This window comes from Mesoplodon mirus (assembly GCF_964341445.2).
Source record: "Mesoplodon mirus genome assembly, chromosome: 5".
Taxonomy (NCBI): domain Eukaryota; kingdom Metazoa; phylum Chordata; class Mammalia; order Artiodactyla; family Ziphiidae; genus Mesoplodon; species Mesoplodon mirus.
This window is the reverse complement of record NC_138980.1, coordinates 77,822,066-77,837,707: the sequence shown is the minus strand read 5'-3', so window position 1 is coordinate 77,837,707 and position 15,642 is coordinate 77,822,066. Positions and strand designations below refer to the sequence as shown.

General features: G+C 36.1%; 1 protein-coding gene across 1 annotated transcript in view; it reads right to left on the bottom strand.

Moving 5' to 3' along the window:
- FBN2 (fibrillin 2) overlaps positions 1–15,642 on the bottom strand; it is a 228,716-nt gene that overhangs the window by 105,029 nt on the left and 108,045 nt on the right. The window contains exons 8-10 of the mRNA XM_082621174.1: positions 13,421–13,546; positions 2,422–2,574; positions 697–930 (exon numbers count right to left, since the gene is read on the bottom strand). Coding sequence (XP_082477300.1) covers positions 697–930; positions 2,422–2,574; positions 13,421–13,546 — 513 coding nt within the window. The remainder of the gene's footprint in view (positions 1–696; positions 931–2,421; positions 2,575–13,420; positions 13,547–15,642) is intronic.

Here is a 15,642-nt window from a genome sequence, read left to right as displayed (position 1 = left end):
CCATAATGGTGTCTTTTTAAAATTTCAGGAATGTTCTACTGTACATTTGAATGCTTTCCATTTCTTTTTTTATTTTGTAGTTGAATATTCAGATATAGTAAATAGGCAATATGCCAAAAAGAATAAACATAACACTGTAGGACATCATTAAATATTATTAGCAAGAACAGTTATTTTAAAAAGAATGAACTTAAATGTCAAGCACACCAATGCCAATTCTGGCAGTTCTCAATTTCTTAAGTTATTCAACAAAAGAGGGCGAAGAAAAGAAAGATATTTCGTTATAATATTTGTATAGGCACAGAGCAAGACTTATTCAGTTTATCTCAGTTGAGAGATGGTTCTGGAAAACAATTCAAAGGGTGTATGATCAGGGCAGCTGCAAGCGCCAAATGAAATACACTGGAACCGAAAAACGTGATCTTTAATGGTGTCATCTGGACTTGGAATATTACCACGCTCTCATCTCTATTTTCAAAGAGAACCTGGGTCACTCATTCTTTTCTCCAAGTTAGAAAGTTTATGGAGCATAAAAATAATACTTTCCTAAGATTCTGTTTTACTATATTATGTTTTAGACCTTGAAATAAGTTTCTGCACACACACCCAGACACAAACATACTTTGGAAAAAAAGTTAGATATAAAATTATTTAAGGTGGAAAACCAAAGAGTCTACACACAAAGTGAACACTCACTTAGTCCAGTGATGATGGGCCCCTGTCCCCCGGCCCCTACACCGGCTCCCCCAACACCAGGAGAAAAGCCATTGCCTCCAGGAATGGGAATGAAGCCTGTCCCTCCTGGGCCATAGCCATTGCCATTGCCACTTGGAGCAAAGCCACTCCCCCCAGTGCCTCCAGGTCTGGAACCAGCACTCCCTGGAATCCCTCCTATTGGAAGTCCATCCATGCAAAGTCTGCGATATTCCTCTAAAAGAGAAGAAAGTACAGTTAACCATAAATAAATGGATTTCTGCATAATAAAGGCAATTTGTGTACTGTAATAATCATTTTAGGTTATCCTCACTTGATGATATGAATAAGTAAGTTATTATCTTAATAAACATTTTCAATGCTAGCAGTGGCAGAAAAAGATACAGATGTTTCAGAAAAAACTAAAATATGTATACCATATTTTAACTGAGTTGCATAACCAAAGAATTATCTATACATTTTGATTTTATGTCCCTAAGTGCAACTCATAAAATTCCAGATATAACTGTAAATGCAAGAAATTTACTTGAATGGATGAAAATTAAACCTTTAAGTAATTCATTCTGTATATTTGGTTTTACTTAAATCTCCATCAGTATTGTACTACACATTTTTCCTACCTCTTCTCTTCTCTTTAAGGGATTAATATGGCTTCAGAATAATTTTTTTCTAATGTGGATTTTTAACAGAAGACAGTAGTTAGTAAACTTTTAAATCTGCTCATTATTTGTCCAAGTATCAAAGCTGAGGGAAAAGAAGCAAGAATATAGTGATTGCCTTATTTCCTTAACTGTTCTCAGAATTAGGGCACTATATAAGAAGAAGTGAAAACTATTTAGCTCAAGCAATTGTTTGAGTACTGACATTACTATTATATACTACTAGTGGAACGATGAGTTTCCAAAATTATATACTATGCATTAACTCTGCTTTTTAAAATTTTTTACTATTCGATTCTGGAATTTCACGGCTTAGAGATTTAGGAAGAATGTGCCTTAATTTTTTTCTCCATAATAGTACATATAGATACATATCTTTATAAGCATATTTCAAAAAGTGTTATTATTTTTCATAGTATTTATAATATAACATGAAGATAATATAATAACATATTATCAACATACCTTTACGTGATAAACACTAATTGTACTTTACTATTCATATTATATTAACAAGAGGAACTGCTTCTCATTCACCTTAATTTCGCAGTATAGCTTCAGGTATACAGCAGTTAATATAGCAAAGTGAACGAGACGTATCCTCCTACCCTTGTATTCTTAATTTTTAAGGTCATTAGAAAAGAGAGGACATATCTTTAAGGACTGGGACACTATAAGCTAAGGGCATTCCTGAAATAAAGTATAAATGAAGGCCAAATTTTGTTATTCAAGCTTCAGATAGAAGATTAGGAGGTTTTAGAACTGAACTGAAATACTGACATTCCAGATAATTATTAAAACTTCTTGCTTAAAGTCAAGTAATGATCAGTTTTTAGGATATTTTCTAATATTAACAAAATGGATATAATAAAAACTGATCCCAATAACCAATGCCACCCTAACCCTCACAAAAAAACACCCAAGTCATATTGAAGACACTAATAGGAATGCAAACATGACTTGTCTTTAAGGGAAACACTAAAGTACATTATTGTTACTAATTTTCCTAACACTGTCTGTCCTGAGGAACTTGCAGCCAGCAGCTCACCAGAGCCTCTGATGGGACAGGCTTCAGGAATGGTTCCAACACCCCAGCAGCGGCCGGGCTCACAGCAGCATTGCATTTTTGTCATTCTGCCCGGAAGCTCTTGTGCACAGCGACCATTCACCAGGCCGGAGAAACATGTGCCTGTTCTCTGATCTGAACATATGAAAATTAAATAGAAGACATGACAGAATTACCTGGGGTTCACATCAATTATTTCACATGTTAGGAGATGCTAAGCGAAGGGAATTATTTTACTTAATTTCGATTATATCTACTCATTCGTTTAATTTCTATCACATTTATTCATTCCTTTACTTATTTACCAAGCACATATTCACTGAGCACCTATGCCATGGCATACAAAATTAAAGATGTGAAGCAGATATGAACCAACACTGCAGTGAGAAGCCACACCCAGACAGACCCAGAGCTTGAAGGAAAGCGACAACCCAGTCTCAGCCTAGACTGGTCAATTAGTCACCCAGCCAACCTGCAGACATGTACTGTTGTTCGCTACTGAGACTTTTGTGGTTATTTGTTACCCAGTAGTATCCATCTGATGCAGGTGCTATTTTAGAAAGGTTGAGCAGAACAGCTCCTTTGAGACAGTGACATCCGAGAAGAGACTTTAATAAGATGAGAGCATGAGCCACACAGTTACCTGAAAGAAGGACATATGTGAAAAACGAGGAACCCATGTGACTGGAGAAGAGCAGGCAGAAGGGGGGGTGGAAGACCCTGAGCTCAGAGGCGTACAGAAGGCAAGAGTATGCACAGCCCTACAGACCATGAGGGAAGGACTTTCGGATTTTATTCAGAGAGTCAAAAAAATGTAAGTCTAGTTTCACTATATATTATTTAACTTTTATCTAGATGCTTCCAAGAAGTTTTGTCTGTGACAAGAAGAAAACAGGAGCTGCATGTCACTGATGAAGATGAAACCATTAATTACAAATAATGTTATTAATAGGGAAGGCCTAAATTTTTTACACTAGATATTGAGTTTAAAATAAATATATTATTTCCTCGAATGGTCCAAAGTATACCTCAGGTTGCTTCTATGTTATTGTTAAAGAATTGGTTTGAAAGTACTCCATGTAAGAATCAGAATGCCTTCCATTTCCCAAAAGAAACCCAGTATGCCCAAGAGCAAAGTACTAAATGTGATGTATGTGTGCATACTTAAAGGCACTGCAGACATTTCATAAACGTTACAAGCTGGGCTTGGATAGGCTGTCACTGGGAATAATTTCACAGAGAGGTTTCTACTCCCAAGAATGATCCAGGAAAATAGTTTTTAGGATATTCATTCCAGGAACTCAAAGTATCATATTCCTAGATTTACTTGATTGCTACACTCCTCAAGAATAGGATGCAAATTAAGATAAGAAAGTCCTAAGCTCTTTACAGTAATCACTCTTACAAAACACATTCAGGGCTACATGGTACATTGACTGTATTGATCTCTTCAAGGCTCTGTAAGGAGGAGGCTGTACCATAAGATTTGGAAAAAAAAAAAAAAAAAGAAGAAGAGTCATCATGGCTTTTAGTCAGGATACCTAGGTTTACATCAAAATATTATTACTGTTGATTCTGTAACATATCTTTTCTTCTTTATGGAACGGGGCTGATGGGAGAATTAAATAAAACAATATATGTTCTGTTTCCAGCAGTATGGTGTATTAGCTACCCTGAGTGTCTCTCCCAATTGAAACACCCTGGATAAAATATGAGAAATTATCTTTAAAAATACATCATCTTGCTGACATCAAAGGAAAAAAACAGAGTCTCAAAATGAAGTGAAAACAGGAATCTGAGGAGGTAAGTGCACTCCTAGCTTTCGGTTTAGGGCTTCTGCAAAACTGGAGATTTTGATTTTCAACTCTGATAATTTCACAGGGGGTTAGAGCCTAAGATATAAAAGCCCAGATTCACCTCGTTAATGCAAAATGTAATAGGAAACTCCCTCATAAAGTAGGAGTCCCAAACAGCTATATCCTTGTTATGTGGCTAATGTAGAGGAAGGCAGCTAAGAGACTTGCCTGTTTATACCTCAGTGCTGGGTGGAGGAAAAAAAAGATTCTTCCTAAAAATATGAAACCAAAAGCTCTTTCTTACACAGACAGCTTTGATGTCAAAACATTAAGTTTGTGTTCTGAAAAACTTCAAAGGAAGAATATAACATTAAAGAGGTCTCCAGGTAGGGATATTCCAAGTAACTCGCAAAAACCAATACAATTGAGGACTTAATACTGACATAGGTCTCAAAGAATTCCCATAGATAAAGTTCTAGGAAAAAAAGGAGTAGCTAACAGTAAAGTAACTAAATAAGTAAGTAAATAACGCACAGAGAAACAAGGCTCAATGAACAAAAACTAGCTGAATAAACAGCAGGTTTCAGATACTGGAATGGTCAAACCAATTCTGAAAATCATTGTTTTTGATTAATGATGATTCATTAAATATTAATTAATAATGAAATCATCTTTAATCTGTTTAAGGCAATTAAAAATCTAAAAATGAGAACAGTAAAAACAAGCCCATAAACAATGAAAGAAAAGATGTAAAAGACTTCAGTGAAACTTCTATAAATGAAATGATCATAACTGAAATAAAATGCTTAGTGACTATATTAAGCAGTGTATTGCACATAGATGAAAAGAGAATTACTGAGCAGGAGGATATAGCTGAATATATTATTTTAGTGTTGTTCAGAGAGTCAAAGAGATGGAAAATGTTGTGAAGAGGTTAAGAAGTATGCAGGTGAGGGTGAAAAGGTAATTTGCATCTAATAAGAGTACTAGAAAGTGTCATAAGCAGACAGTTGTGGGGAGGCAATAGTCAACAGATACTAGTTTACAACTTTCTAATGATGTTGCAGGACAACCTCAGATCTAGGAAGTCCAATAAATCCAAAGTAGGAAAAATAAAAAGAAATCCACAGCTATCCATATCACTGTGAAACTGCAGAACAACAAAGAAAAGGTGAAGATCTTAAAAACAGCTAGGAAGAAAAGACAGATTATTGGCTAAGGAATGATATTTAAATCAATCACCGACTTCTTAATAGCACCAGTGGATGCTAGAACACAATAGAATAGTATCTTCTGTATGCTGTGATAAAATAACTGTCAACCTAAAATTCTGTACCCCAAGAAACCAAAGGGAAATTAAGTTCATTTTCAGGAAAACACAAACAGAGATAATTTTCTACCAAAAGGTTCTTGCTAAAGGAAATTTTAGAAGAGGTGTTTTAGGTAAAAAGGAAAATAATTCCAATGGAAGGTTTGAAATGTATGAAGGAATAAAGAGGGAAAATATTGTTAGATACATGGACAAGTACTAAAATATCAAACAATAATAATAATGATTAATTTGTTGCAAACGGGGAGTGACAATTGACTAGAATTTCTTAAATTGGAAGGGCGAGATCAAAGTGTAACCATTCTAATATTCTTTTATTTTTTAGATGTGGGTAAAAATACAGATTAATTCTAGGCTTTAAGTTACATATGCATCTTCATACAGCTAGGATAACCACTAAAACCACAGAAATAAACTACGTATTTCTAAACAATAGAGGAAAAAGAATGGGGTGTGGAAGAATGGAAGGCAGGAAGCCTGAATAAATCCAAAAGAAAGCAAGAAAGAGAAAGTAACAAAAAGGCAAGATAAATGGGAAGCAAAAAAGAAGATAATAGAAATAAAAGCAAATATATCAGTTATTGTAATAAACACAAATGAATTTAAATCTCAATTTAAAAGACAAAGGTTTTAAGACTATGCCCCCCAAAATTTAGATTTAGGCTGTTTAAAGAAGCATATTTAAGACAAAAGGAAGCAGAAAGATTGAGAGGAAACATATCCAAATGGCATATATTTAAACCTTCCTCTCCAACTCACAAAATGTGATGCCAAATAATATGAAATAAAATGAACCAAGAGAAAATATTTAGAAACAGACCAAGAAGAAAAGAAAAAAAACTTTAGAGAATCAATATACATCAATAAATGGTTCAATTCACCAGGAAAATATAATACTTTTAAACATTCATCACCTTATAACATAGCATCAAAATACATAAAACAAAAGCTTAAAGGGCCACATGGAGAAACTGAGAAATCCACTACCAAGGTGGAACATTTATACAACTCTTTCAGTAACTGATAGACACAGTAGATAAAATCTAACAGCTCAAGAGGAAATTTGAACAGTACAATTAACAAGTTTGACCTCATATCTATCCAACAACTGGAGAAAACACAAAACTTTTTCAAGCCAACATGGGAGATTTGCAAACCAAGTAAACTCCTTACACCTCTAAACAACTCATGTGTCAAATACAATACCATACTGAAAATAAGGTAATATGTTAAAAAAATGAGTAGGGGCTCATCAGGAATCTGTACCAGTCTCAGATTTTGGGAGTCTGCAATGTCACTGTGAGGGCTCCACAAATTTATACTTACACTGAACACTGCAATGCAAATGAAAATGCCTCATAATATATAGGCACTACTATGGTTCCCACTGATGGAGATTCCATTGTGACTAATAAAATACAAATTCATTTAAAATTATTACTAAATGTCCAGTAGTTTTTTTTCATTATGTATTTTCTCAAAGATATTGGGTTATCGTCATGTGGCTCTGAAAACATTTTTGATATTAAAGAGGGGGTCTTCAAATTCAATAAACATAATTAACTTCTGTCCTACACAGTTTGGAAACCTCTACTCAGTCTTATAAGATGTGTTGGAGGAAACCATGTCATTGTTGAGAGGGTGGAGGGGCAGAAAGAGAAGACTGGAAAGTAAATCATAACTTTTCCCCATAAATTCTATAATTAGTCTCTTCTAATAACATCAGGGAGGTAAACAATCTACTTCTAATCCTTTGCATCAAAAACATATCAGGATGAGATACAGACACATGTAGTGTGATGTCTCACAATTAAGGTCTCTCCAAAAATACATTTCAAAAGGAAGACAGTGGCTGAGAGTTAGGTTCTTTCCTTTGCATATCTGAATTGCACGGTGCTTAGAAAGTACTGTGTTGGAAATGTGCAATATGGAAGAATAAAAAGGGGCACCCTATAGAACTAGCTAAGAGTTGTCTAGGCACATCATCCCTTGAAATAGGGAATTATTAGGGGCAAAGGCAGAAGAAGCGTATTTATTATACCATTAGGAAAAATCCTTCTAATGCTTGGTATATATTTAACTGTAGAATTGATATGTCATAAGTAACAAAAACATGTCTAGTCCTCTAATAATCTCCTATCACCCTCGCTACACTCCCAGAAGAAGATTTACATCAGTCTTATTTAAAGCCACACTGAGGAAGAGGAAGCAATCCGTCTCCTCTGATTAAAATATAAATCTATCTTGAAACAAAATAATGGTACTCTTATCAGAGTTTGTTTCATGGCTTGACATTTAGTCTAAACTTGATTTAAGTGAACTAACAGTTAATTATACAATGTGATGAAAACTTGGTAAAAGATGGGGGTGGGGCTTACCTTGAAAAAAATATGTCTCCTGTTGAATGAGCTTTGCTTATTAAAAATGAAGGGGTCAGCCAGAAAACCCTGATGAGGTTAGCTCAGGTCAGAAGACTAGCGATAGTAGGTGTTCAGTAAATAGAAACCATTGTCTCAGACATCAGCTCCTGATCCTGGAGGCCTGCACTTGCCTTGCTGAGAGTCTGGCGCCAACCTAAGTTCCACTCGATTAATTCTGCAGATTGCTATTCCTAAAATACTTTCATGTTGCTTTTGTGTTTCTATCATACAAGACTAACTAGAACTAGGAACAATGAAAGAAAGAGAACGACTGTGGCTCCTAGGTTTACTTCTTCCTTTAAAATAGTGAAGTTCGTGTTCCTCATTGTCTAACCTTCTCTTTCTAGGACATTCTTTCTTAATTAAAACTACTACCCCTGTTCCACCAGTCGCCTTTTATATGATTTTGTGGTTAAAACTCGAACACTATACAGTTTACTGTTTCATCCCTGTCTCCCTTCCTCCATTAGTTAAACATTTTTAGGAATTTTGGTTTATCCTTCAAGCACTTATTGCAAATGCATGCACACACATGTAATCAACACCCATCATCACATAGAGTGCTGCACAAGGACAGCATATCCTGACCATCACTCTGTATCACTGTCAGAAGATCTTCCTCATTTTGCTTAAACAGTCTTCCCTCATTGTCTTTTGTCTCTGTGCTGCTCAAAATTCTTGATGGGCTCCACCATCCTCAGGATCAACCTGCTACTTCTTAGCACGGCAGTTAACGAGCCTCAGCAATAGAGTCTTCATCTTAACCCATCTGTCCTGTTTTGTCTCCAACTACTTTCTTACTCAGCTCTCTTTCCCAGACAAGCTCTCCTCACCGTCTCCAAGCCCCCTCACTTTCAGCATCTGTACTGCTGCTGACACCTTTCTCTTCGCTCAGTGCAGTCTTATGCCTTTGTTTAGCTGCCATCCATCTTTCAACGTCTCTATCAGTACTCACTTCCTTGAGAATTTTAACTATAATAATCAGGACTTTCTTTTGGACTTACAGCATTTATTGGCTAAGAAATTATTTAGCAATTAACGACCCACTGCCTCAAACTTTCTCTTACGTTACTACTTTTCACATTATGTTTTCAGGTTTTGTTTCCTCAAGAATACTCCACGGCAATACTGTGCACTGAAACTTTTGTAAAGCTCAAGGAAATGCACAAGGATACTGTGGCAACATCACATTACCTTAAGGACTTCTAAATGCTTACTTTCATTTTCTGAACTTCACTTGCTGCTGACTGGCACTTTCCAGTCCCCCAAATAGGGTCCCTGCTAGTTCTGTGTACACAACAGTAGCTGGTACGTTAACCTGCATACAGAACTTGCTCACGGCTGCTTGTCAATCGTTACTGACTCGTTGACTGCCAGTCACTCTTCTTGCCTATATTGCAACGTGGAAATTAGGTATTAATAATGCCATGAATATTATAATGACACTGAATTACTAAATGATATAAGGGTCATTACGTTGTGCTATTAAAAATGCTTCTAAGAAAAAAAATATTAGGTAGGGGTTGACTCTTTTTCGAAATGACATATGTTAGTACTCTTTGTTAAAAAGGAGAGCTGTTTCCAGAATATTTTTTAAAACTTGATGGAAAACAGGAGATAAAATCAAATTAAGAATTTGATTTTTATATTTAGCATAAAATGAAATGGGAAAACTATCCTCATTTATAATTAAAATGCCCCGCTAAACTCTCCGGCCATATAAAGCTATTTCCTACACATAAAAGAAAAAGGCAGTTTATTGATGCTTTATAATGTTGTATAGATTCAAGATGTTTTGATTAACTAGAATAAGGAATTAGGGCAGCATTCAGCATGTGCCACTCTTAAAATAAAGGTGCAGATAACACGCAGTTTCTTACTTAAGAAAAAGCTTTGAGTTCATCCAACTCATTATTGTTAGCATACATGTGGTTACAAAATAAACAGCATGGAAATATTTATGACATATATAATTCAATCATAAATAAATTCCATCTAAGAAAATACAGACTCAGATTTTAAAAAATCAAAACCAAAGATCTCTTACATATTAAAATGCTAGATTTATTTTTTTCATATGTGGAAAACACATACTTATTCCAAATGAAACATAGTTATTCAAAAAATTTTTAAGCTGCTTATTACTTAATTTTAACATTGGTTTTGCAATTTTGGAACGTCATTCTCCCCTCCTTAGGGGCTTTCCTCTATTCCTGGGTCAGGATATTGATACTGAAATGAATAGGGACTCATGGTTAGCAAAGAACTCACTGTGCCTCAGGCCTCTGGAGCTCAAGCAGGCTTTCTCACCTTCTGAGCATTGGGGACTGTAACTCAGTGCCATCATATCATGTCCAGCAGGATGCCAAATGATGCAAAGCAGTTATTAACCAACATTAAATTCTTACATTCAACGTCATCTCATTCATTCATTCGCTGGTTTGCCTATTCATTCAGAAAAGATTTACTGAGCCCAAACTTCTAAGGAAGGGACTACATAAGGCACAGGGGACAGAAAGCTGCATAAGGCAGGACCTAATGGCGCTCAGAGTCTAGCCAATGAGTAAAGCACAAACACCTGTGACACTGTGATAAACCCAGAAATGAAGGAAATAAAAAATATTATGGGAAGGGCGGATTGACTTTGCCTGACAAGAAAATGTGGGTTAAACAGGGATGGCTATAAAGAAATGTTATATCTAAGTGGGTACTTAAAGGATGAGTTGGGTTTTAACAAGCATAGAAGGGGGAAATCAAGATGCTTCAGGCAGAGGAAGTACTGTGGGCAGTGTGCTCATGTACTGCAATAAGAGAAACATGAGTGTGAGGTATAAGTGGTTAGAGATGAGTCCTGAATACAGGCTGGGTCAGGCTCTAAAGGGCTTTGAAAGTCCAGTAAAGGCTGAGAACTTTATACAAAGAAGCAAGAGATAAGAGTTTACCATGATTTAATGGTAAACCAAATATCTGACATTGAAGAAAACAACCTCAGAAAATCACTGGGGATCTTGATCATGATTATCTAAATATGATGAAGAATATGCTTCCTTTTCAATGCAAAAAACAATGCATTGGGCTTCCCTGGTGGCGCAGTGGTTGAGAGTCTGCCTGCCGATGCAGGGGACGCGGGTTCATGCCCCAGTCCAGGAGGATCCCACATGCCACGGAGCGGCTGGGCCCGTGAGCCATGGCCGCTGGGCCTGCGCGTCCGGAGCCTGTGCTCCGCAACGGGAGAGGCCGCAGCAGTGAGAGGCCCGTGTACCACACACACAAAAAAAGAGCATGTGTTGACTAAAGAAAGACTTAGAAATTTAAGAAATGAGAGAGAAAGAAACAACTTAGAAATCTGATATAAAACACTAACATTTGTTAAGGCAAATTCTGCCTTCTTACTAGTTGGTCTAGTTGTACAGTTCACTCCCAAAGGCCTTCAATTACTCCACATTATCTACCAAATAAAATATATACATCTTATTTGGCATTTTCAGAACTTCATGGTGATAATCTCACTTACGTCTCCAGCCACATTTCTTCTAGCCATTTCTAGAATATAAGTTTCCTGAAGTCAGGGTCTATGGCATCCAGCCAGTGATGTTCAACGATGACTAGCAAACTGACATTTTCCCAACAGAGCTGAGTTCATGCCTATTTCAAGCTGATGACTGCACATATGTGTGTATGTGTATGCACATTCTTTTCCTATACAGTTTAAGAAAATTAAGCCAAGTATAGGTAGTTCTACTAATTTTCAATTCTGTTAAACTATGTTAAATGAATCAGACTTACTATGTAGTGAGCCAACTGGTAACACTGACCCTAAAAACAGTTAATTTGCTCAGTTTTATAGACTTAACGCCTCTATAATGTTTTACCTAGTGTAAGATAGAACTCTGATTCATTCGTGAAGAACAAATAATTGTTATTCAAATCTCATAATACTCCAACGGGAAAGGGAGGCTCCAAATGGACACTGTACTTTTCAAAGCAGACTGTCAGCGTGGTGGTAGAGAAACCACTCATGCTGGAGACCTTGATATCTAGGCACAGGGTCTCTGTCACCTTAAAGCAGATAAGGAGACAGTGTAGAACCATAGTAACACAGGTGCAGAGAGACCTGGATTCAAATCGTGGCTCCATTTGTCAGCCCTGAAACATCATGTAAGTCACTTTACCTCTCTAAACCTCAATTCCTTCATCTATAAATCAGAATAATTATGCCTATCACACAGGGCTATTTTAAGGAGTACATCCTCATTCTCCTATACCTCCTCCTTCCCCTAATGATAATAATAGAAGTAATAAGAAATATTTTATTGAACACTTACTAGAAGAAACTGAAGTACAGACAGGTCAGTAGCTTACCCAAGGCCCCACCACTATGTGATAATGAGGTGATACAGATGTCCAGTGCCTTACACATGGTATGTATTTCATAAATGGCAGCTGTCAATTTTACTACCACTACCATAGCTTCTTCTTTGACTGCTATTGCTACTTTGCTATTACTATTTACGATGACACCATAGTATTCTGAAGGCAGGATCTCCATTTCTCATGTTTGCTGTTGCACGGCCATAGCATAGTGTTTGGCATATCAACACATTTTATCCAGTGAATTCAAGACTTTTTACTGGTGGCCTAGGACTTCTAGCTTACATCCTGAACCCTCTGTTATTTCCTCTCTTCAACCCAGTTCACTTGGACATCCTTTGGATTTACAAAGTCCCTGGAAGTTAGTTGCTCACACACCCTCCCAGTGGGGATGGGAGACAGTCATTGCCCAGACGGTCATCCTCCAGCAAACCAAGCAACTCCTGTCTTTGGGTGCTGGTTTCATTTCCCTAATTCCTGTACTATAGGAATCTTTAGTGCTCTTAAAGTCGAAGGCTTGTTCAAAAATAGATGACCTACACATAACTGTTTTATCTTTCTAAACAAAAGAGAACATGAAAATATATATGCCTTTAATTAAAATATGCTTAAAACAAAATTAAAGGTATTGATTTCTTTTTTGTAATAACTATTTTCACTAGAATAAACACGTGCTAAGTAAATAAGACACTGACTACATTCATGATTCATAGAAATGAAAGAACCCTTAATTACTACATTTTGTCTCCCAAAGTAGATTTTTAAAAATCTTTCTCATGCCTTTGTGTCTGTAACACTTGGCAAGAGCAATGTCTTGAGGAAATCTTTCTTCATTTCAGAAATGGCTTTGACAACATAAAGCAAACTCAGATGGCTTCTGAAACTGAAGTTTTTGCAAAGAGCACCTGGTCAATCAGTCCCTCAATAGTGGTACCGTTTATTTTAAACAACTCTTCCAGCATTTTCCCAGTCATTTTATAATCGTTGCCATCTCCGTACCTGTTTGGGCTGTTCTGTCATTAGAAAGAAACAGTGTATTGTGCCTTCAAAACTACGAGGCTTACCGATGCACCGAGAGCCATCTGTTGAGGTTACATATCCACGTGGACAAATGCAAAAATAGCTTCCCACGGTGTTGGAACATTCGCCAGTTTCACATATCCCAGGAATGATGCTGCACTCATCAACGTCTAATCAGGGGAAGAAGGAGAAGATGACTGAGAAAGGCCTTCATTAAATAGCTTTTAAAAGGGATTTTTTAAAAAGAGTATGAGAGCACTCATGGTTGATTAGGTCAGATCATATAACCCTGAAGATACTCTTGTTTCAGGCCCTAAAGAATTTCTCACACATATCTATGGGAACTGAGATGAAAGTAAACTCCCATGGCAGTAAAACAAGGCCAACTAAAGCAAAACTCTATATCCTTTTTTTTTTCCCCCAAATGCAATTTAAATTGGAAATAAGTAAAGATGTAAATGTTTTAGTTTCCATTCTACATCAATTAGGGAATTATCCTACTAGAGACTTTAAAAAAAACACGTGCATGGATGATATTTTAAAATATGAAATAACTACATTTAAAAATTTATAGCTAATTTTCACATTAATTATTTGAACCAATGGAGGGTGGCAAGCACTTTTTTTTTTCTATTTGGCTTCAGGATACATTTTTGTACTTACATGTGAATATCGGTATATTTGACATCCTGGAAATTAAGTTCAAACCTAAAATAATACAGTAAAATGGCAAAGGGCAAACTTGGGTGGCTTTGGGAAGTGTCCAGTTTTCCTATTGTGCCTCCCTGCACTTATCCATTCAGTTTACTCAATGTTAGGACTAGTCTACTCCCTTTCACATTAATGAAAGGTCTGCTTTCTTTTAAACCGTCCCCAAACCAGAAAACCTGGCCATTTATATAAGCTTTAATGTACTTTTCTTTTAGTTCAATAAGCAGAGAGAGGTGGAAAGTCAACAAAGCTACAATTAGGTACACTGGAAGCTACTTGTTAATACATTTAAAAGGAAATGAGCCATTGTGAGGAGAATCCAGCCACAGATGCCTGGGAGTTAGCTGTCCTTTTTAAGGAACAGAGCTAGCAAAGATCAGTGAATACAGGGAACAATTATAAAAGTTATAAGCATAGATGATTACTGAAAAGTGAACCTGAGCTTTTAGGTTTTAGTTTTTTTAGATGCATATATATATACACACACACATATATGTTTAAGTGTATCAACAGAAAGCAAAGGAAAAATTATATGCTAATTGTAAATTCAAGGAAATAAATTTTAAACCCCACAATTAAAGAATGGTTGACAATACCTTTCTTAAATTCCTCTATTGCTCTATTCATTCTTTTTTCCCGCCGTTTACTGAGAAGTCATTCTTGCCTACAAGCTGTATCATGAAATAACTATATGCTTGTGTCTTCTTGGAATGTTCTTAATAAAAAAGTTACCAGATTCAGACTTTTCTGAAATAATATCTTCATTAGAGGCTTAACAGTTAGCCACTGAAGGCACAGTGGTACAAATCATAATCTACCAATTCCCCTAGAGAGCTCAGAATTCTAACATGAATTGGTTACATGAGAAGCAAACATATAATGTGGTGAAAGAGTTACCATCAGATTTAATCCAACAAAATGAAACCATATGTGCAAAATTAGGGTCTGCTGCATCCTGTGTTGCTATCTTAGTGCAGGGCATCTTAATAAAACCGAATGTGGATTCAGAAGAGAAAGGAAACTAGAACAGCTATACTCTAATCACCAAATAAACTGATAATCACTTCTAGATAAGGAAGACAAAAAGAAAAAGAGAATAGCACACAGTAAAGCAGCAAGCTCTGCAAAAGTGAAGGACCAAAACTTTCCTACTGATCCTCTTACATCTAAAGTTATGCCAACAATCAAGGCACTTATGGAGCCCAGGATTGATCCAAATTCTTAAAAATTAGGAATCTTCATTTAGTCCTTAATTTAAGCATTTACTCTTATTTTCAGCCATTTCCTTTCATAATAAAGAACTTCTTTGTGCTCTACTTCCAAATAGCCTCCTGACAACAAAAAGAGTAGAAATTGAAAGATGTTTGCCATTTTTCTTTTTTAAGTGGAGAAAAATAACCCTGGAACATAGAAGAACACATGGAATGATATTAAATTTGTGGGTTTTGTGTTAAATATTTTATTTTACAAAACCTCCATGTTTCACAATTCTCCTTAGAAGTAAGTAAGAACCTTGAAAGGTTAGCTTCAAAATAATTATATGTAAAAGGCTCTC